This window comes from Crinia signifera, chromosome 1, assembly GCF_055691185.1.
Source record: "Crinia signifera chromosome 1, ASM5569118v1, whole genome shotgun sequence".
Taxonomy (NCBI): domain Eukaryota; kingdom Metazoa; phylum Chordata; class Amphibia; order Anura; family Myobatrachidae; genus Crinia; species Crinia signifera.
This window is the reverse complement of record NC_139217.1, coordinates 364,492,861-364,515,037: the sequence shown is the minus strand read 5'-3', so window position 1 is coordinate 364,515,037 and position 22,177 is coordinate 364,492,861. Positions and strand designations below refer to the sequence as shown.

Below are 22,177 nucleotides of genomic sequence, written 5' to 3'. Positions count from 1 at the left end.
CCAAAATTGACACAATAATGCCTGTTACGCGTCACACACCCAATACATATGACCCATGCCATAATGCCCGTTACACATTATGCCCCACACCATAATGCTCATTGCACAGCACAACTGATGCCCTCTACTAATATGCCCCCACAGTGCCAGATATGCCCCCAGTGACAGATATCATATGCCCCCACATTGCCACACGTATGCCCCAAGTGCCAGATATCATATGCCTTCACAGAGCCACACATATGCCCCCAGTGCCAGATATGCCCCCACAGTGCCACACATATGCCCCCAGTGCCAGATATCATATGTCCCCACAGTGCCACACATATGCCCCCAGTGCCAGATATGGTGCCACACATATGCCCCCAGTGCCAGATATGCCCCAACAGTGCCACACATATGCCTCCAGTGCCAGATATGCCCCCACAGTGCCACACATATGCCCCCAGTGCCACACATAAATGCCCCCCACAGTTCTAGAAGTACAGTAAGCAGCAACTCACTGTGTCAGGTCCGGTCCTCTCCCCCGCCGCTGCTGCCTGCTTCTGCTTCTTCACTGGGGATGGGAGCGCATCTCTCTTCTCTCCTGCCCGCGTCTATTTCGCGGGCTGACTCCTGATTGGCTGCCAGCCCGAGAGCTCTGATAGGCTTACAGGCGACTGTGTCACAGTGACACAGGGAGGGGAAGGAGAGACGCGCGATGCGCTCCCCTCCCCTCTGAAGACAATCAGCTGTGGCAGGGCATGCGCATTGAACACTTATGGGGGTATTTGTTATGGCGTTACAGGGTACCAGCAATATATCTTTTACCGGTACGCCGTACCACCCCGTACCGCCATACTTGGACTACTCCCGCTCACACAGAATGCCTGCACATGTCCATAACTTATTATGCGCATGCGCAGGTAAAAAACAACGGTCCTCCATGCGAACGCGTGGGGGCCGATTAAACCAAAATGAGGGCCAGAGTGCCTGTTGCATTTTAATTGAACTATTTGCCTTACATCAGAGTTACTGGGACCAAAAAATGTAAAAAAAAAAAAAATACAATGGGAATGTACGGTAGAAGTTTGATCATTTTATTAGTTTAAAGTGTTAAATTGCTCTGGCCATTTTTTACAGTTTTTAGATCAAATCTCTTACAGGCTTTGGATATTATTTAATACTAGCATAATGTCAAAGTAACATATAACTGAAACACTCCATTTGACATTTCAAACAACAGAAGCCGAAAGTTGTATACAGTATATCTGTTTTCTACTAAAATGTAATTTTTGTTGGTACAGTTTTTTTTTTCTTTAAAGCATGTGCTGGCAAATAACTGATGAAAACATAAACTTGGAACTAAAATCCAGCTAAATGAGCCAAAATAAATGTTTGTTGCACAAACCAATTGTATTTATAGACAACTGGCCAAATGTAGCAAAACGGAGTATCAAGGATCCAAGGAGATTCAATAAGCCCTTTGGAGAGCTGTGGCCAATGTTTTGTATGTTGTAATGTTCTGTGTCTGCCAAACCTAGGAGGCAAAAAGCTCCATTTACCAAGTATTCTATTTACATGTCCCCAAAGCATTACTTACTCCTACACAGCTTTCATTTCTGTTCTTGTGGGTATTGCTGTGTGTAAGAGATACAGTATACAAGTCAGTCTCATCCAAGATATGGGACATTTCCAAAACCTTCTATATAACAAATGACAAACCAGTCAGCCATGTGAAGGCCACTTATCATTATAGGAAATGATAATCCCCCAGACCCCTCCCCCCCACCTGCCCCCAAACCATCCCCCCACTTTGGCACTGAGGTAAAAAAGCGGGAAGGGGGTATTGTGGCTACAGGGGGGGGGGGGGATATTCTAGCTGCAAGGGGAATGCAGTGTGCATGGAGGGAATTGACTGCATGGGGTAGAACAGTTTTGGTATGGGGGGGGGGACTTAGACTGCATGGAAAGGAGAGCACTGGCTGCAGGGAGTAGAAGGGTTTAGGTGTGCAGGAGAAAGAGGGAGGAGGTTTGCACTACAGGTGGGAGGCCTGATTAGGCTGTAGCGGATAGTATAGTAGTATGGATGGACTCTGCAGTGAATTCATGCTGCAGGGAGGAGGAACTTGGCATGGGGAGGGGATGCACTGCACAGTCCTGGCTGGTCCTGACAGACAGCAAGTTTCTGGAAACCTGCTGTACACCCAGTTCCACGGTGGCCGTTACCTAAGTTAAATGATTAGTGGAGCTTGCAGCTGAGGGGACAGACTGGAAGAATGGAAATGCTTACCACCTGCCCTCCATGTTATTTTCAAGCATTGGGGGACACACTGTTCCACATATGGTAGTGAGGGAAGGAAGCCTTCGGGTTTCCAAATGTAATCCAAAATCTTCCACTCTGCAGCACATTGGAGTAAGTACGGGAGTCTGGGAGAGTGGTAACAGCTCTAAAAATTGGTCTTTTTATACACTGGATACTATATGAAATATATATATAGTTTTAATATTTAAAAGCACACATGGTCTATAGTATAGGCTGTTTCAAACATTTAAATAGGATAAGTGGTCAGGAAAAGGTTAAACATAGTAAATAAATGAATACACAAACATTATAAGGTTCTGATGTATTATCACAGCGCCCGGCTACGCTATGTTTTCAACGTAGGCTAAGCTACGTTGTCAGCATAGCCGGCGCCGTGATAATACAGGAGGCAGCACTGGGAGCAGGGTGGTGTGGTTTATACTTGCCCTCCTCCAGGCGGAGATCCCCGATGACTCCCCGGTGGCAGCGACGGTTACTCCCCGGAGGCAGTGACGGTCACTCTCCGGCGGCAGCGTTCATTTCCCTCGCGGTGGACGCTGTACGTAAATCAGCATAGTGCCGCTGGCGGCGCATGACATGATTTCCCTGCTCCCCCAGCGGCACTACGCTAATTGCGTACAGCGTCCATGGCGAGTGCCCGAGCAGGGGGACTGAATGCAACTGCCGGGGAGTCACTGTGGATTCCAGATTGAATCAGCGGGATCGACGCGGTGCCCGAGCCGGTGGAGGGTAAGTGTAGACCAGCCATTTTACCCCCACTATCCAAGTCATACCCCAGTATTCACGTCAGAGCAGAGTTGACTTTATAAAGTGTGGCGAGCGCAGCGAGCCACCGAGCCCGAAGCCTGGCGAGCGCAGCTAGGGGATGCGGATCAACTCCACGCCGACGTGGATAATGGGGTTATGACGTGGATAGTGGGGATATTAAGCATTGTGTATTTTTAGGGCTCCAGAGCCACTTACGTAGTTTACATAGCCAGCACAGTGCTGTATTGGTATTCTGAATTCACCACTACATAAACTACGTAATGGACGCCCTGATAATACACAAGTACCCATTATAGAACCGGTACTGCCCTTTTCAAGCTCACAATCTCCCACATCATGGTAAGGCTCCTGTCTCTTCCTGATAGCAGCTACTCTCTGGTCCATTGCAATGTTTGAGGGCTCAGATTCACACATACAATAAATGTGGTAAAATAAGCTCGTAGGCATGTGCAGCAGCTCTGCTCTGTCACTTACACTGATGTGGTGGCAGTTTTATTGATCATATTATATACCAGTGCTATTGTCATAATTTAACTTGCCAAGAGGAGGGGGGTTTCCGGGCAATCAGAACCCCCCCCCCCCCCCTGTGTTTGCCTGTGGGTTGACATTAACAAAAGGTTGAATAGAAGGGGATTGACTTGCAAAGACGCAGGTCACAAAAAAGCAAAATGTGCTTTTTGGGCGCACTCTTTGTATATAATTATGTAATGTAGTATTGATTCATTAAAACGTAACTTTTATTAAGACTTTACCTAAAAGAAGGATGACTATCTAACTCTTCTTTGAAAAGAAAAATTCTCACTTGAAAGAGAAAAAGATTAAAATGTCCGCAAATGCCAGTGTTTGCTCTGCTATGAATGAGTCAGAGCATAAATTGGTCAGGCATGCAGTTAACGTTACTGGTCATGGGCATTCCTTTTGTAACGCTGCCTATTTATTGAGGCGTTGTGTGACCGTGATTACTCACTCCCTCTGATTATTTTTCAGGGCAAGTGCTGACAATTTTATTGTGACTAATAGTGGAATATATGTCCTATTGTGGTCACTGTCAGGTTGCTCCTTGTGTTCAACGCTTGTGGTTATGTATTGATGGTCTAATAGGTCTAAGTATTTGAACCATTAGTTTAATTATTCGCTGTGCAACGGACAATCAAAATAGCCATGTGGGAGTCTTGGCTCGCATTCATTAAAGGAATCTCACACACAGATGGAAATATTCCCCTGCAGTAGGTTTCTCCTTGGCATCATGTCATGACCAACCATGCGTGTACCATACCAGGTGTTCACCAGGGACTTGGCCTCTGATTACTTGTCTGGCCCCCTATATATTCTATTGTTATATAGAAATATTTCTATATAACAATAGAATATATAGGGGGCCAGACAAGTAATCAGAGGCCAAGTCCCTGGTGAACACCTGGTATGGTACACGCATGGTTGGTCATGACATGATGCCAAGGAGAAACCTACTGCAGGGGAATATTTCCATCTGTGTGTGAGATTCCTTTAATGAATGCGAGCCAAGACTCCCACATGGCTATTTTGATTGTCCGTTGCACAGCGAATAATTAAACTAATGGTTCAAATACTTAGACCTATTAGACCATCAATACATAACCACAAGCGTTGAACACAAGGAGCAACCTGACAGTGACCACAATAGGACATATATTCCACTATTAGTCACAATAAAATTGTCAGCACTTGCCCTGAAAAATAATCAGAGGGAGTGAGTAATCACGGTCACACAACGCCTCAATAAATAGGCAGCGTTACAAAAGGAATGCCCATGACCAGTAACGTTAACTGCATGCCTGACCAATTTATGCTCTGACTCATTCATAGCAGAGCAAACACTGGCATTTGCGGACATTTTAATCTTTTTCTCTTTCAAGTGAGAATTTTTCTTTTCAAAGAAGAGTTAGATAGTCATCCTTCTTTTAGGTAAAGTCTTAATAAAAGTTACGTTTTAATGAATCAATACTACATTACATAATTATATACAAAGAGTGCGCCCAAAAAGCACATTTTGCTTTTTTGTGACCTGCGTCTTTGCAAGTCAATCCCCTTCTATTCAGTTGTATTCTCTGAATGTTTGGGCGCACCACCAATTGATGACTAGGAGATTTTTCGTCAATAGTTTCAAATATTGGTCTTTCAAAATTAGTCTAACATAATTACTTGATATGAACCATAGTCTGTGCGGATCCACCCTCCACTTACATTAACAAAAGGTTGACTTTAGCAAAATGTCTGAGTAAGCAAAATCTCTACTTGGGAATGGTCAACACAGGAAAAGGTTAACATAATTTTTTTTACATTTTTCCTGTCTATATCAACATCTGTCGACATGGGCCCCAATTAGTGTAACGCATACCCTTGCATTGCTCGCTTTGCTTGGCATACTTTGCTGTTCTAACTTGTAGTCCACGTGGATCGCTTGAACAAGTTATCTGAAAGATCATGTCGATCTTTTCATTTTTCAACCATTTCCATGTTGATCCATGTTGTGTCAACTTTTTGGCAATGTCGACCTAGTGCATGTCCGCCTTTTACCTGTCTACCAGTAGTGGTTGACCTAATGACCTTAATGACTTAGACACTGTCTACTGTACCGGAAACACTTATAAAACAATTATGGTGAAAAGTAATAGGATGAGAGATTCAGCAAGTGAGAAATTTGGGAAGAAATCTCCATTTTTTTAAATCGGCAATCATTTACACTACAAAATCAAACTGGTTTTGCAGTGTAAATAATTGCCACTTTAAAAAAAAATGGAGATTTCTTACCAAATCTCTCACTTTCTGAGTCTCTCATCCTATTAATTTTCTCCCATAATGTCATCATCTGCTCTTCATTACTGTTACAAGGGCATTTATTATTTTATATTTCACAAGCCAAAGGATTAGAATATAGCGGAATGCTGAGAAACATACGGTCTAAACATGTGAAGTACTGTATGTTTACAAATTGGTCAGTGTCTACTGTCCAGCTATAAAAGCCTGCTGTCCATGTACTTTTATACAATCTGTCTGTTCCTGTTGATAGATAATATCAGTGTGATAATGTGAGCCATTTGGAACAAACAACAGGAATCGGAGATCTATATCAAGAGCAATGGAATTTTCCAATGACCATGGCTGGGAAAAAGATAACTTTCTATTGCAAGGGACACATTTATGTACTGTAGAAAGTACATGATATTTGTGAATTAGAACCGCTCAAGCTTGTTATACTAAATGATTACAGTACATATACATTGCATGTATGGATTACACCACTGAATGACATAGAACTAATGTTTAGTAGCTATGTTTGTTTTCTTAAAAATTTTTACTCTACTTTGTCTGCATCCCAGCGATCCTAGCCTCCTCCTGGCTCCTTATGGCAAAATGTCAGTTTTTAAGGATGCTAGAGGAGGCCGCTGCTGCCTCCTCTAGCATCCTTAAAACTGTCGGCTGTAAGGGGGAAGCCATTTTTTGAGGGACATTTTGTCATATGGAGCTAGGAGGAGGCTAGGAGCGCCAGAACGCAGATTAGTAGATCTGCGGTCCCGACTCCCGGCCACGGCGGCGGGATAAGGCAGGTCAGGGCAGCGTAACAATAGACCCCGGCGCCCACATTACTCAGCGCCTCCCCGCCACCGCGGGGTCTGCGGCACTATTGTTATGCCACTGGCACATACAGTACATCAATTCCATCCAGGAGTGGGTCAACTCTGGTGGTCGGTGATAATTCAGTGGCGGCAGTGGAATGTATATAGCACATAGCAGTGGTGACACAGTGGTGTTTATAGATACCATTATGCTTATAACAATCTTTTTCTGAAGATAAGCTCACTATTCAGATGTGTCCGCATAAATCTATCCTCCATCTGATACAAGTCATGTTATACTTACCGCATCAGCTCTGTGTGACTATGTGGCTCCAGGTGCCTTCTTTTGCAACTCTTTCAGTTAAATAGTATCTAATTGGCAAAATGGAGTTCATTAGATGGCATATTTATATTCAGTCTGTGACTGTGGCTGTATCTGCATAAGAAATGGAACATCTTACTGGAAATTAGTGTAAAGTAGCATTTTGAATGCAGATACAGATGCAGTCACACACTAAATATAGGCAAACCACATATTTTAATCAACAGAAGATGTTTGTGCATCCAATTCGATCTTGCAAATAATAAGCAATTTAACAGAAATGTTGAAAAAAAGAGACACCCGGTGCTAGAATGGTTGTTTAGCGCAACAAGAGACTAGGGCCCTTAATCTGGTTTACTCGCAAAGGCAAATTCCTTCTCAAATGGACAAAACCATGTGCACTGCAGGGGGGGGGGCAGATGTAACATGTGCAGAGAGATTTAGATTTGGGTGAGTTACTTTGTTTCTGTGCAGGGAAAATGCTGACTGCTTTATTTTTACACTGCAATATAGATCTCACTTTGAAGAAAAACCCCACCCAAATCTAACTCTCTCTGCACAAGTTACATCTGCCCCACCTGCAGTGCACATGGTTTTGTCCATTTGAGAAGGAATTTTCCTCTAAGAGTAAACTAGAATAAGGCCCATAGTTTTGTCCATTACTTTTATTGTCTTTATTTTATAAATAGTCATCTGTTTTTAGCCTGTGCAAGGAGATCTTTGCCAATAAATTGCGTATAATGAGAGGAATCTAGTGACCACTTTTTGGTACAGCAACATCTTGGTGCACCCTGTGTACCTCACAATGAATAATCCAGATAGAGAGTTTAATAATGCCACTGGCAAGTCAAGATCCCAGAAATATTCCTGGCACAGATGAACCTACAGTATGTTGTAGGCAGGTTTTCTTGGTACCTTACTGAAGGAAATCCAGAGTACTCTTTAGTAATCTCCTCCTATTTCTTTGAGCAAATTCTCCAAATCCATCATCATATAACTCAAAACAAAACATTCTTGAATAAAAGACATTGAAGGGAAAAAAAACTAATTTTCTTTGTAAAGGTTATTTATTTATTTTTTATTTGTTTTTTAAACACAAAAGCAAAAACAGGACTCATGGTCATGCTACAATAATACGCAGTGCAAAATATAACTTAGGGAGCCCATACACGTTGCGATTTTAACATGCGTTTTGAACTTTTAAAGTTCAAAATGCATTGCATCGGTTAAAATCGCAGCGTGTACCTGCGGGGATGCGATGCGCATTCCACGGGTACAATATTGTATAGTACAAAAAGTATCTGCAGGCAGTACTTTTTGTGCTACATCGCATCAGTTTTGTAGTACATGCGATGCGATGTCCATTAGGTAACTATAAAATAAAAGGTACTTATGTAGTATCTGGGCGTCCGATTTTGTGATTGTATGCCTTACCTTAAGGCATACGATCAGATGCGATGCGATGCGATTCGATGCGATTTTGCATAGGATTCAATGTTAAGAAGGTCCTGTTAATTTCCCCACTATCCAAGTGGGCATAGAGTTGATTTTATATAGCGTGGCGAGCGCAGCGAGCCACCGAGCCTGAAGAGTGGCGAGCGAAGCGAGCCCCGCGAGGGGACGCATATTTCTTAAAAAGTATTCTGTGTCCCCTCGCGGGGCTCGCTACGCTCGCCACGCTTCGGGCTCGGTGGCTCACTACGCTCGCCACAGGTTTATATCCAACTCCATGCCCACTTGGATAGTGGGGAAAGGAAAAGGACCCCTTTTTCCCATTGAATTCTATGTTAAAATGGACTCAGACCATTTTAACATTGAATCCTATGGAAAAATCTTGACCATCGCATCGCATACGATTTGGTCGCATGCGATGCGATGCGATCCGATTTCTAAATCGGACGCCCAGATACTACATAAGTACCAAATAAAAATAAAATAAAAAAGAGGCTAAAATCGCACCGCACCCGCACAGTACAGTAAATATTGCACAAATGAAGTTCAAAACGCACAGCACACATATCGCAACGTGTATGGGCACCTTTACGGAAAATGCGATACTCTACCAAAAAGGTTGTCACGTAAACAAAAGCTGTGAAACCAACAATACAAAAAATATTTGTAGCAAGTGTAAACATTTCCTGCACCAAATTCTGATATCATATACCCCAGAAATTTGCTTCTGAATATAACAGGACTACTTTTAATTTGAAATGTTTTATTGTGAATGTTGCATGGAAAAAAGAAGCAGAGATATAATAATGTTTCTGTATTAGGTTAGAGGAGCTGTAACCAGTATTTTTAACTTCTTCTGTGCTAGCAAGATTTTTTTGCAACCCAAACTTAAAAATGTAATTGTGGATGCAGTTCAGTGATGTAATATACATATAGCACACTATACTTGTACGCACCATTTGCCAGTTCCTCCAGCATCCTTACTGCATGTAACAATCCAATGGCCAAGCATGGTTCTCAAACTCGGTCCTCAGGACCCTCACACAGTGCACATTTTCCAGGTCTCCACACAGAATCACAGGTGAAAAGGCCCCCAAGATGGCTGCCTCACACTTTACATGCTCCTGAAGGTCTCTACAAAACAGCTTAAATTCTACACAGCTGACTTCAGAATCACCAAAAATATCCAAGGACTTACCTTTAACTTGTACTCCACTACATGGATGTCTCTTCAGAACAAACGGATTGCACTCCTGCACTGAGATGCACACTGGATTGGATTTAAACCTCTGCCCCTTCTGCTAGGACTGGCTTTACATCCTCAGGGAACATCACTGAACAAGGTACTGGAAAAACTAACTATCTCTATCAAGGTCCCCATTGACATCAGTTACCTATGCTTCCCGTCCAGTTACATATATTTCTCTGTTCAGAAAAGATTCTCTTAGATTCCCCTAAAAGAATCTAAAATACAATATCCCCAGCCCCTGGATTCAACAATCACACAGGGCCCCAGTTTATTCCCAAGAGACATGTTATCTATACAAAGAATATACACTTCAAAAGCCTCACACTGGGATTTCACACCTACATGGGGAATGGCTTCTAACACCTTTCTACAAGCCTGCTTTGTTCCTGAATAACTTGTGTGACTAAATCACTAAATTAGCAACTGAAAAGGAAAGTTACTTGTAGTTTATTTAATGAATATCTGTCCAAAATACATCTTTGTACAAGAAAGAAGCAACCAAACACAGCAATAACCTGGAGCACTCACAGACTTGAGTAAAAGTGTTTTCATCATACTGGATACCACAAATATGGCGCCGCAGAAGGCTGCCTCGGAGCTGTGCAGCTCAACCAAACTACATGTCTCCCCTTGTCTCCCCCTGTCCTTGTCCTCGAGTGTGATGACCCTGCCAAGTGTGGTAACCAAGCACAGCAGAGAAGCCCTTCTGAAATGGAGCTCACCCCTGGTGCAGACCACCCATATGAGCCTGACGGAGCGGGACGTGGGCAGATCGGCAGCCCTCACAGTCCATGCTGCCCTGTGCAGAAAGGATGCAGCAAAGTTGAATGGCAGTTGCTGGAGAGTGGACCGGCGACCATGGAGAACCATTCACAGAGGTAGCAGAAAAGTAAACCCCCAGGGCCTACTTATGGGGGCCCAAAAAGGAAGTGGTGTGACTCAGTGCCCACCTGAGAAGATAGCCAGAACTGAGCCCCTGACAACAATGAGGGCAAACCCAGCCAGGCCGCTGGCTCCCTCCAGTAGGAACAGACATGCCCCTACCACCGCCAAGTGGCCTGGAGGGGCCCCCCACCTAACAGCTAGACTGACAGGAAGATATGTGAGGCTCAGGACTCGCAAGAGGGGCCGCCGTGCTGGGGCCCTAGTTAAGTGGAGACGCAGAGGTCACAGATCTGCACTCCCAGCTATCCTACTCTCGAACATCCGATCCCTTGTAAACAAGATGGATGAGCTGTCCCTGCTCATAAATGATGCAAGATCAGGCACTGCTGGCTCATCTATCCTATGCTTTACTGAGACATGGCTAGATGAACTCATTGCCGACTCCTCGGTGATGCTGCCAGGCTACAGTCTCCTCAGGGCTGACCGCGACAAGGAGCTCACCGGAAAAACCAAGGGAGGAGGTATCTGCTTCTTCATAAATGAAGGGTGGTGCACCGACGTAAAAACTCTGAGTAAATCAAGCAGCCCTCAATTAGAGACACTCATCATTAAATGCAACCCATTCTACTCCCCCCGGGAATTTGCCTCAATAGTCCTGGTGGGGGTGTATATACCTCCCCAAGGAAATGCGAAAGAAGCCCAACTCCAACTGGCCACCAGGATAACAGACACAGAACTCAAACATCCGGAAGCACTGCTTATAGTGATGGGCGACTTCAACAGTGCCAACCTGTCCCAAGAGCTACCGAAGTACAGACAGCAAGTTAGATGCCACACCAGGGAAGGACGTACCTTAGACCACTGCTACACCACTATCAAGTCCACTTACCGGGCTATCCCCCGGGCAGCTCTGGGCCTCTCTGACCATTGCATAGTCCACCTTCTACCAACTTACACCCAGAAGCTAAGGTCAGCTAAACCAGTGGTCAGATCAGTCAAAAGCTGGACAAACGAGGCAAAAATGAAGCTTCAGGCCTGTCTCGAATGCACAGACTGGGGAGTCTTTGAATCCTCCGCTACAAACCTAGACGATCTGACTGACACAGTGACAGCCTACATCAGTTTCTGCGAGGACCTGTGCGTGCCAATCAAAACAGCACGCACCTTCAACAACAACAAGCCATGGTTCAGCGGTCAACTCAGGAAGCTCCGTCGGGCAAAGGAAGAAGCCTATCGCAGTGGTGATATTGTCCTGTACAAACAGGCCAGGAACTCCCTAACATGGGAAATCAAGCTGGCAAAAAAAAGATTCTCAGACAAGCTGGCGAACAACCTGTCAACCAACGACCCCGCGTCAGCTTGGAGAGGCATGCAAGCTATAACCAACTACAAGATCTCTCGAACCCCCTCCACCATGCACCAGAAACTAGTGAACGAGCTGAACGATTTCTACTGCAGGTTCGAGAAGGAAGCTACCTGCATCAGTCCTACCCCTGACCGGGGCAAAATGGCTTGCCCACCCTCCTTCCAAAACTGCCACCCTCAGACTCTCCAGGTGGACCAAACAGAGGTAGAAGGAATGTTCAAGAGGGTCAACCCTAGGAAAGCTGGAGGCCCAGACGGAGTGTCTCCATCTGCCCTCAAGACCTGTGCAACACAGCTCGCCCCTATCTTTACCAGGATTTTCAACACTTCACTAGAAATGTGCAAGGTCCCCACCTGCTTCAAAGCCTCAATTATCGTCCCGGTTCCCAAGAGCTCAACTGCGAAAGACCTCAATGACTACAGGCCGATTGCACTAACATCAGTGGTCATGAAAGTGCTTGAACGTATGGTGCTGAACCACCTGAGAGTTGTTACAAATGCTCACCTCGACCCCCTGCAGTTTGCCTACCGAGCAAACAGAAGTGTCGAGGATGCAGTCAACCTAGGGCTGCACCACATTCTACAGCACCTGGACAGTCCAGGCACCTATGCAAGGATACTATTTGTTGATTTCAGCTCGGCATTCAACACTATCATCCCTCACATCCTGGAGCCAAAACTCCGTTCACTAGGAGTCCCAGAACCTACATGCTCCTGGATCACTGACTTCCTGACTGAAAGGAAACAGGCGGTGAAAGCAGGCGCATTCATTTCAAACACATGCACAATTAGCACCGGTGCCCCTCAAGGATGTGTCCTCTCCCCCCTGCTCTTCTCCCTCTACACAAACGACTGCACCTCAGCAGAACAGTCAGTAAAAATTATAAAATTTGCAGACGACACAACGGTTATCGGCCTAATCATGGATGGAAACGAGTCGGCATACAGACGGGAGGTGGATCGGCTAACTAAATGGTGTAGCGGAAACAACCTTGACCTCAACCCCCTCAAAACGGTGGAGATGGTGGTGGACTTCAGAAGGAAACCAAATGCCATGAACCCACTCATAATATCTGACAGAGTAGTGTCGAGGGTCGACTCCTTCAAATTCCTAGGAACAAAGATTTCCTGCGACCTCAAATGGGGTCCCAACATCATTACAACTGTCAAGAAGGCTCAGCAGCGGTTGTTCTTCCTGAGGCAACTCAAGAAATTCAACATCCCGCAGGAGCTGCTGCTCATCTTCTACACTGCCATAGTAGAGTCTGTCCTTTGCTCCTCGATCACAATCTGGTTTGGAGGAGCAAACGAGAATGACAGACGAAAGTTGCAAAGAGTGGTGAGGATGGCAGAAAAGATCATTGGGGCGGAGCTCCCCACTGTTCAAGAACTATACCTAGCCAGGGTCAATAAGCGTGCAGGAAAGATCTTGGCGGACAAGCTACACCCTGGCCACAACCTGTTTGAACCCCTTCCGTCAGGCAGACGTTTTAGGTCCATCCCAGCAAAGACGACAAGAACTACAAAAGGCTTCTTCCCAATAGCTGTCCACCAACTAAACCGTATTGAACATACCAAATACTAACTCGAACTTTTCTAGATACATGTGAAATGTATGTGATGTATGTTTATGCCTCTCTTCCCACACCCTTTGTGTTCCCTGATTGATGCTGCACTGTTACCACAAAAAATTCCAAGCATACGCAAGTATACCTGGCCAATAAAGATGATTCTGATTCTGATTAGTTCCACCTGTGATCTTTTAAAATGTGTCAGTGAGCAATGAGTGCACCTGTGCACCTGTCAAGTCAGTAGGTGTGGAAGAGGTTCTAACTTCCTTCCTTAGATAGGAGGAGTGCTCTGACAAAAAGAGTTTACTTTGCTCTCCTCCTATACTCTCCAATAGTTAGTCAAGCCTTTTGTAGTGGATGGCTTCTCCGCTGTATTCCCCCATGGACCCTTTATGTCCCAGTCTGGCACTGGTAGTTACAGATGTTTACAGAGAACATTCTAGTAATACATAAAATAAATGTATTAAATACCTAAAATGTATTTTTCTAGCCTATTAAAGGTTTTATGCATACAAAATAAACCCAATAGAGGCAGTGGGGAAGCATTATTTCTGCCATTCCAAACTAAGGCCTATGTTCTTCCATGTTTTTTCTTGCAGTTGCCCTGCAAAATCATAGCGATCCTGTTGCACTTCTTCTTCCTAAGTGCCTTTGCGTGGATGTTGGTGGAAGGACTGCACCTCTACAGTATGGTGATCAAAGTGTTTGGTTCAGAAGAGAGCAAGCACTTATACTACTATGGAATTGGATGGGGTATGTGCACAATGTCTGTTTTAAAACCTACAATGTGTTTCAACAATTTACATATGATAAATATCATTGGATAAACTGAGATATACAGTATTACAGCAGAAAAGCTGTAATAGTGGGCCATGTTATTGTGTGCATCATCATGTTATTGTGTGCATCATAATACAAATGTGTCCTAATACAACTTTGCTGCAGTAATGCGAAACAGCCCTCATGGCGCACCTGGTCACATGAGAATCTTCTAGCTTCATATTTGTTGAAAATTCATCTTAATGACAATGCAACTAATATACAGGAGGAGACGATGCTGATTTGATATATGACAGTTGTGTATCTGTCGACGACTGTCTCTGAATCTATACACAGGGCCGGCAACAGAAATTTTGTTACTTGTTTCCTAGCACGGCGCCCACAATTTTAATCTTATTACATCGTTTTGATCGCATCGATCGCATCGCATGCGACCAGATCGCATGTGATGCGATCGATGCGATCAAAATGATGATTTAATTGTACAGGCACCCTGATGGGTGATTAGTATGTTATATGCACCCCCATTGTTAACGCCACTGCCACTATTAATGCCAACCCGAAGTGTGGTGAGCGCAGCGAGCCTGCGAGGGGTGCTGGTACGCATCCTCCAACCTTTTCATACCCCCACTATCCACGTCGGCGTGGAGTTGATCTTAGATAGTGTGGCGAGCGCAGCGAGCCACCGAGCCCGAAGCGTGGCGAGCGCAGCGAGCCCCGCAAGGGGACGCCTATAACTTCACATGTATTCCACGGGCCCTTGTAGGGCTCGCTGTGCTCGCCACGCTTCGGGCTCGGTGGCTCCCTGTGCTTGCCACACTATATAAAATCAACTCCACGCCAACCTGGATAGTGGGGGTATCAAAAGGTCGGAGGACGCATACCGCTGCCCCTCGCAGGCTTGCTGCATTCACCAGGCTTCAGGTTGGCGTTAATAGTGGCAGTGGCGTTAACAATGTGGGTGCATATAACATACTAATCACCCATCAGGGTGCATGTACCATTAAATCATCGTTTTGATCGCATCGCATGCCATTTTAATGCCATGCGATGCAATACGATTTTAAAATTGTACAGTGCGGCTCTTAGGACCCGAAAATCGGGTCCCATCGCATACCACTAATTAAGGCATGCGATGTTATGTGATGGGCGCCGTGCTAGGAAATAAGTACCGACATTTTGGGGCCTGAGATACTGATTGCACGTTGAAACACATGTGGTGCGTTTCGCATCCCGGCAGATGGGATGCGGTCAGCCACAATACCGATGCCAGCGTATTGACTACCATAAGAACACCGGCGCCTAAATGCCGACATTGATGAGAACACTAGCACCATAATCCCTGCTGCGGGCTTCCCTAGCCTAGGTAGAACTAACATAAGGGTTAGGGTTGAGTTAGGGTTAGGCACTAGCAGGGAGTTAAGTTGGCCATACACCACTGCAATTTTGCCTGATACTGACACATTGGATGAGAAATAGGGTAAATTGCAAGGGTTTTGGATCCACTCCAATCCGTGGTCCCATGTGCATCAAATTAGGGCCCTTAGATTGCAACTGCTCCACGTAGGATCTGTGGATCAGGCAGCCTCTGGCAGCACTCGCTGGGATCACATGCAATATATAACATACAAATGGAATGCATGTAATATATATAGTTCAAGGGGGAATTTGTTCGATTTTTCCCCTTGGAGAAGTCACATCGGGTAGTATGTTTACCTGAACCCTGTTGGGATTCCCTCCTATGGGCCCCAGTATTCTGTCTGCCAGCATCCGGACCGCCGGTCATCTGTGTGTATCCCACCCACAGTTAATATTATGCTAAAGTGCAATGCCCCTTTTATTTTTTACCAGAGAGTATAGCCCACAGTATATATTTATTTCAAACAATAATGCCCACTGTTCACATAACACAAATTGTACAACAAGCTCACACAGACAGGCCTTCTCTACTATATACTGTCAGATGGATGTATGAATGTTACCAGGTGGATGACAAATACAGTGTAGGGTCCACACTGACTAGTGCACACATAATTGCAAGTTACCATGGATGCTGCAGCTGGAAACACACTGACCATTACACCTATTATAGTAAGTTACCATGCTGGATGCTGCAGCTGGAACCATACTGCATTCTCTCTGTCTGCAGGGTCACAGGAGTCGCTAGGATTAAGGGACCCTCTGCAAACTGCTTGCCACTATGCAAGTGTAATCACTATCAGCAGTGTTTGATTACACTTGTAAAGTGACAACAAGTTTGTTGACTGTCCCTTCCTCCCTGCATGCTGAACGGAGACAGGAGGACCCGAGTATGGGTAAAAACCGGACCCAGACAAGCTACCAGACATCAAAATCTGCAGTCCGGAGCTTGTAGTGTCGGGTCCGGGGGGTGTCCTTTCTGGAGGGGCTGCCTGTGACAGCTACACATTTTGTTCTGCTTGGTATACAGACTCAGTCACACACAATACAATATACAATTGTTATACAGTATATAAAACTAATCGGCATAGGCACATTTTCAACATCAAAAAGGATGCCTGACGTCAGCAGAGTTACACAAGACCAGGCAGCTTGCTCATGCCAGACATCTTGCACTGCATGGTGTATTGGGGCTACATAAATAAATCAGCAGACTTGACCCTAGTATTTTTGCTCTGCATTCCATGTTTTTAAAATGCTATTTAGTCACATCTTCTACCATTGCCCATAAAAAACTATGCATATTGCACCACCTCAATGAAGATACTCCACCCCTTCATTCATTCTGCATAAAACTTGTGCATGACTCCTCCCATTGGACCGTATCCAGCATTAGAATTTCTTGTTTTCACAGGTGAGCATTAATATCTGCAATAATTTTTCATTCATATGATTATAATAGTAATACAATTTACATGTACAGCCATTCACAGAACTATAATTGTTTCTTGTGGTTATAGGTTCACTAGATCACTATGATGGTTAATATAAGATTTATTCTAAAATTATAAAGGACCAGAGGCGTATGATAGATAAATTAGTGCTCCGTCAGCCGATATTTCAGGGGCTAAACCTGTTAACTTTAACTGTACTCAATAAGTGAAATGTCAATCATCTTGGAGGGACTAGAAAGTCGATGAGGTCATAGATGAAGAGATCACTCCAGCAGGAATAAGGAGATAGCTGCGCCTGCTATTGTTTGTTGAATTTACAGACTGTCATCACTAACTTATCTGCAGCTAACCTGCCTATCTTTCATATCATTAACCTTTTCATAGAAGCCACCATTCTCATTTATGTCTTCCTTATTGCAGCGGAGCATAGTAATGTGTCTTACTCTCAGATCTCGTTTTTTTCCCTTTAATATCTGCAAAGCCGGATCTGACACCAATTTAAAATCTGATCATGAACTATACATGAAATTTCTTTTTTTTTTTGCAAGAATGAGTCTTTTTAAGTGTGTTTTTTTTAGTTTTATTTAAAGTACAATACCAAAAAGACTAAAAATCTGTATTTAATTGCGCATAATTTTACAAATGGCTTAAAATGAGTATTGTATTTTACCTGACCCAATTCTAAAGCTATATCAAACCTAATTATAAAAATAACACATACCCTGTGCAATCATAATTGGAAGACTTTAAAGTCACTATTATATTGCAAGTCATTTTGATAATGCCTCTAATTTCTATGCATTTCTTCTGCTATCCAATTTAGATATTACTGGCTGACCTTTTATTTTCTTATCCTTCTGGTGTTTTAATCTCAGCTGTAACCTTTAGTTCAGGTCCTCAGTAAGACAGTGTTATTTGTGTGGAGGTTATCCATATAAGGCGCTGATATTTTCTGGTACGGGAAATGAGAAAGACAAAATTCACATTACTGTATGCAATGGGACCTCTGTGCGGGAAAATGTATGCTTCAACTCTTCATGTACTGATGGCTCTGGCAAGCTATTGGTTGTATCTGATGGAAGTTTTAAAATATATAATCAGAAAACGTGTTGTAGAAAGTTTTCCAAATATAAAAGAAAATAAAAGTAAGGAATGTGATTTTTGGGTGCCCTATATTTAATCTTTTTATTTAATATTTGTATTGCTCTCACTGCTTGATGCTTTACATCAGGGATGGGGAACCTCAGGCCGTATGCATTCCCCGTTGCCGGTCTGAGTGGCCCGCCAACCCGTCTGGTGGCTTTGCTGGGAGTCAAGTACAGGGGAATTCTCACGAGAGGTCGGTAGTTCTCGTGAGATTCCTCTTCATCAACAGCAGCCGGAGACTGTCAGCCCTATTCAGTGGCAGCCGCCGGAGCGTGGGACGGCTGCAGCAGGACAATTTGTAAGAGATATTTTTACATATGGCTCCCGAAGGATATTTTCCCCATACAAACGGCCCTTGGCACAAAAAAGGTTCCCCACCCCTGCTTTACATGGCAAAACAGAACATGCAGTTTTTAATCATTTATATAATTTATCGTTCTCCATTAAACAATCACTGTGGAAGTCCATTTCTCTATTTGTCCACTTCTCCAGTGACAGGGTCTGTCGGAGCTCTTGATGACCTTGCTTCACATAATCACTGCAACACATGTCTAATTCATAGTAACTTTACAGTTTTGAATCAAATCCCCTTCACTGATCAATGACTTTGTGACCTTTATAACATGAATATCTGATTTAAACAAATTCCTATATTTCACAAATAGCAGTAGATGGAGAATTTTTTTTTTTTAAGGAAGTGCCATGTTTGTTTTATGGCCTAAATGTAGTAATTAACCATGAATACAAATACAGAAATAAGGGGCCGCAATATCTTTACAATGTAGTAAAATGTATCAGTGTAATGTCACTGTATGTTTGGCCATGTTCCCTATATAGAGGCGCACTGTATAGTTATCCTCAATCAGATGGGATATGTTGATTGACAGATAGTACTGGAAGTCTCAATAAATGATGAGTGAAGTCTGCCTGGACTGCTGTGTTTCACAAACTGTAATCCTAACAAGTGTCGACAATGAAGTCGTCACTTTAGGAATGTCGACTCTCAAACGAATATGTAGAGGCTGGTGATTGTTATAGTGCGTTAAATAAATATGCGCCTGTCACCAATAAGCCTTGTTTGGGGTGACAAACCAAGGTGTAGACTGTCAATACTAATTTGCAGATTGCTCGAAACACCTAAAGAAATAACTGATAATATCCAACAGCCTCACGGTTCTTGCTCGATCTTTCAATTACCCAGGGAAACGGGAATACTGTGGAGATAAGTAATATAGTGGTGTAGTGGCCACTCATGGGAATGAACCGAATTTCATTCTTGTGAGGTATGGTAAAATCTGGAGGTCAGCTGTTGGTGGATACAGTAAGTGTGATATCGACACTATGTGTCAACAGTAGTTGGCAGGCAGACCTATAATTGTGGTGTTTTTTATCCTGAGCCCCGTTAGAGTAATGTGATTTATACACAGTTGATTTTATTGGCATCAAGACAAATACACCATATATTGAGCTCCAGCGGCAGGTAATGTGATGTGCCGTGATTGGCAAGGTCTCTGTCCAGGCTGGCTCACATATAAATAAACATATCTCCAATGCTATGTAAGGGGGGTATTTCAAATGCTCTCGTGTTAGCAATTGGAGTATCAGTGGTATAATGCCCCGTACACCAATAATAGATGTCAGAGGGGTGAAGTAATACTTTTACTGTGATACCCCCAGCGTGAGCTGCTGCCTAGTGACTCGAGAGATTCACTGCCGCTGCACAGTGACAGACGTGAGGCTGTCCTCACACTATCTGCCTGTGCACGTCTAGTAGGGATTTCTGTATTAAAAGGTACATAAATCAAAAAACATCCTAGTCAAAGTATAGGTCAGAGAGCGACAGGGCTAGCGGTGTCGCTCTCTGACCTATACTTTGACTAGGATGTTTTTTGATTTATGTACCTTTTAATACAGAAATCCCTACTAGACGTGCACAGGCAGATAGTGTGAGGACAGCCTCACGTCTGTCACTGTGCAGCGGCAGTGAATCTCTCGAGTCACTAGGCAGCAGCTCACGCTGGGGGTATCACAGTAAAAGTATTACTTCACCCCTCTGACATCTATTATTGGTGTACGGGGCATTATACCACTGATACTCCAATTGCTAACACGAGAGCATTTGAAATACCCCCCTTACATAGCATTGGAGATATGTTTATTTATATGTGAGCCAGCCTGGACAGAGACCTTGCCAATCACGGCACATCACATTACCTGCCGCTGGAGCTCAATATATGGTGTATTTGTCTTGATGCCAATAAAATCAACTGTGTATAAATCACATTACTCTAACGGGGCTCAGGATAAAAAACACCACAATTATATGTCTGCCTGCCAACTACTGTTGACACATAGTGTCGATATCACACTTACTGTATCCACCAACAGCTGACCTCCAGATTTTACCATACCTCACAAGAATGAAATTCGGTTCATTCCCATGAGTGGCCACTACACCACTATATTACTTATCTCCACAGTATTCCCGTTTCCCTGGGTAATTGAGAGATCGAGCAAGAACCGTGAGGCTGTTGGATATTATCAGTTATTTCTTTAGGTGTTCCGAGCAATCTGCAAATTAGTATTGACAGTCTACACCTTGGTTTGTCACCCCAAACAAGGCTTATTGGTGACAGGCGCATATTTATTTAACGCACTATAACAATCACCAGCCTCTACATATTCGTTTGAGAGTCGACATTCCTAAAGTGACGACTTCATTGTCGACACTTGTTAGGATTACAGTTTGTGAAACACAGCAGTCCAGGCAGACTTCACTCATCATTTATTGAGACTTCCAGTACTATCTGTCAATCAACATATCCCATCTGATTGAGGATAACTATGCAGTGCGCCTCTATATAGGGAACATGGCCAAACATACAGTGACATTACACTGATACATTTTACTACATTGTAAAGATATTGCGGCCCCTTATTTCTGTATTTGTATTCATGGTTAATTAGTACCGTATATAGCATGGGTCTTCAACCTATGGCCCTCCAGATGTTGTGAAACTACATGTTCCAACATGCATTGCCACATTTTTTCCTATAAGAGCATGCCAAAACTGTCAGGGCATGCTGGGAAATGTAGTTCCACAACATCTGGAGGGCCACAGGTTGAAGATATGTGGTATATAGGATCAGAGAGCCACCGTTTTTTAACACAGTGTGTATTTGTTGTATGTGTGTTTTTATATTTCGCTTTCTTAAACAAATCAGTAATAAAAGTTACATTTTATTCGTGTAAGTTCAAGCAGGTGCATCACACACAGACATACTTTCTCTTTACTGTATATGCTCCAATCCCTATGTCCAGTGGTAGCACACCCCCGACAACATATTGATATTCCATTAGTCATTGTACTAATTGGGGGTCCACCCTTTCTCCTCCTATAGATGAGGATCCTGTGCGAATAGCTAATCTTTGTGTGGCCTAAATGTAGGTATTTAAATATGTTAGGATTCTGCTGTGCTGTATCATACCCTCCAACATCTGAAGGGCAGAAATCGGTACACATTCAGAAATGGGGCGTGGTCTCATGGAAAGGGGCATGGCATCACAAAAAGGGGCGTGGTATTACACATTATACCACACATCGTAATGCCCATCACACATTTTAGTAAATGCTGTAATGCCAATTACACATAAGGCCACACACCATAATGCCCATTACACATTGTGCACACATCATGATGCCAAGGGGGCTTCATGCCCGTTTCCAGGGGCTTGTCGCCAAGAGGGAGTGCATTGCACATTGTCAAGGGGGAATTAAATGCTGATTTTAAAGGGGGGGGGATTGCTCGTTACCGGGGGGGGGGATTGCTTGTTGCCAAGGGGGAGCCGCCGGACGCACACAAT

General features: G+C 43.8%; 1 protein-coding gene across 4 annotated transcripts in view; it reads left to right on the top strand.

Moving 5' to 3' along the window:
* ADGRD1 (adhesion G protein-coupled receptor D1) overlaps positions 1 to 22,177 on the top strand; it is a 417,296-nt gene that overhangs the window by 313,506 nt on the left and 81,613 nt on the right. For all 4 annotated transcript variants that reach the window (XM_083150233.1, XM_083150230.1, XM_083150227.1 and 1 more), the window contains one exon: positions 14,113 to 14,266. In XM_083150233.1, coding sequence (XP_083006359.1) covers positions 14,113 to 14,266 — 154 coding nt within the window. The remainder of the gene's footprint in view (positions 1 to 14,112; positions 14,267 to 22,177) is intronic.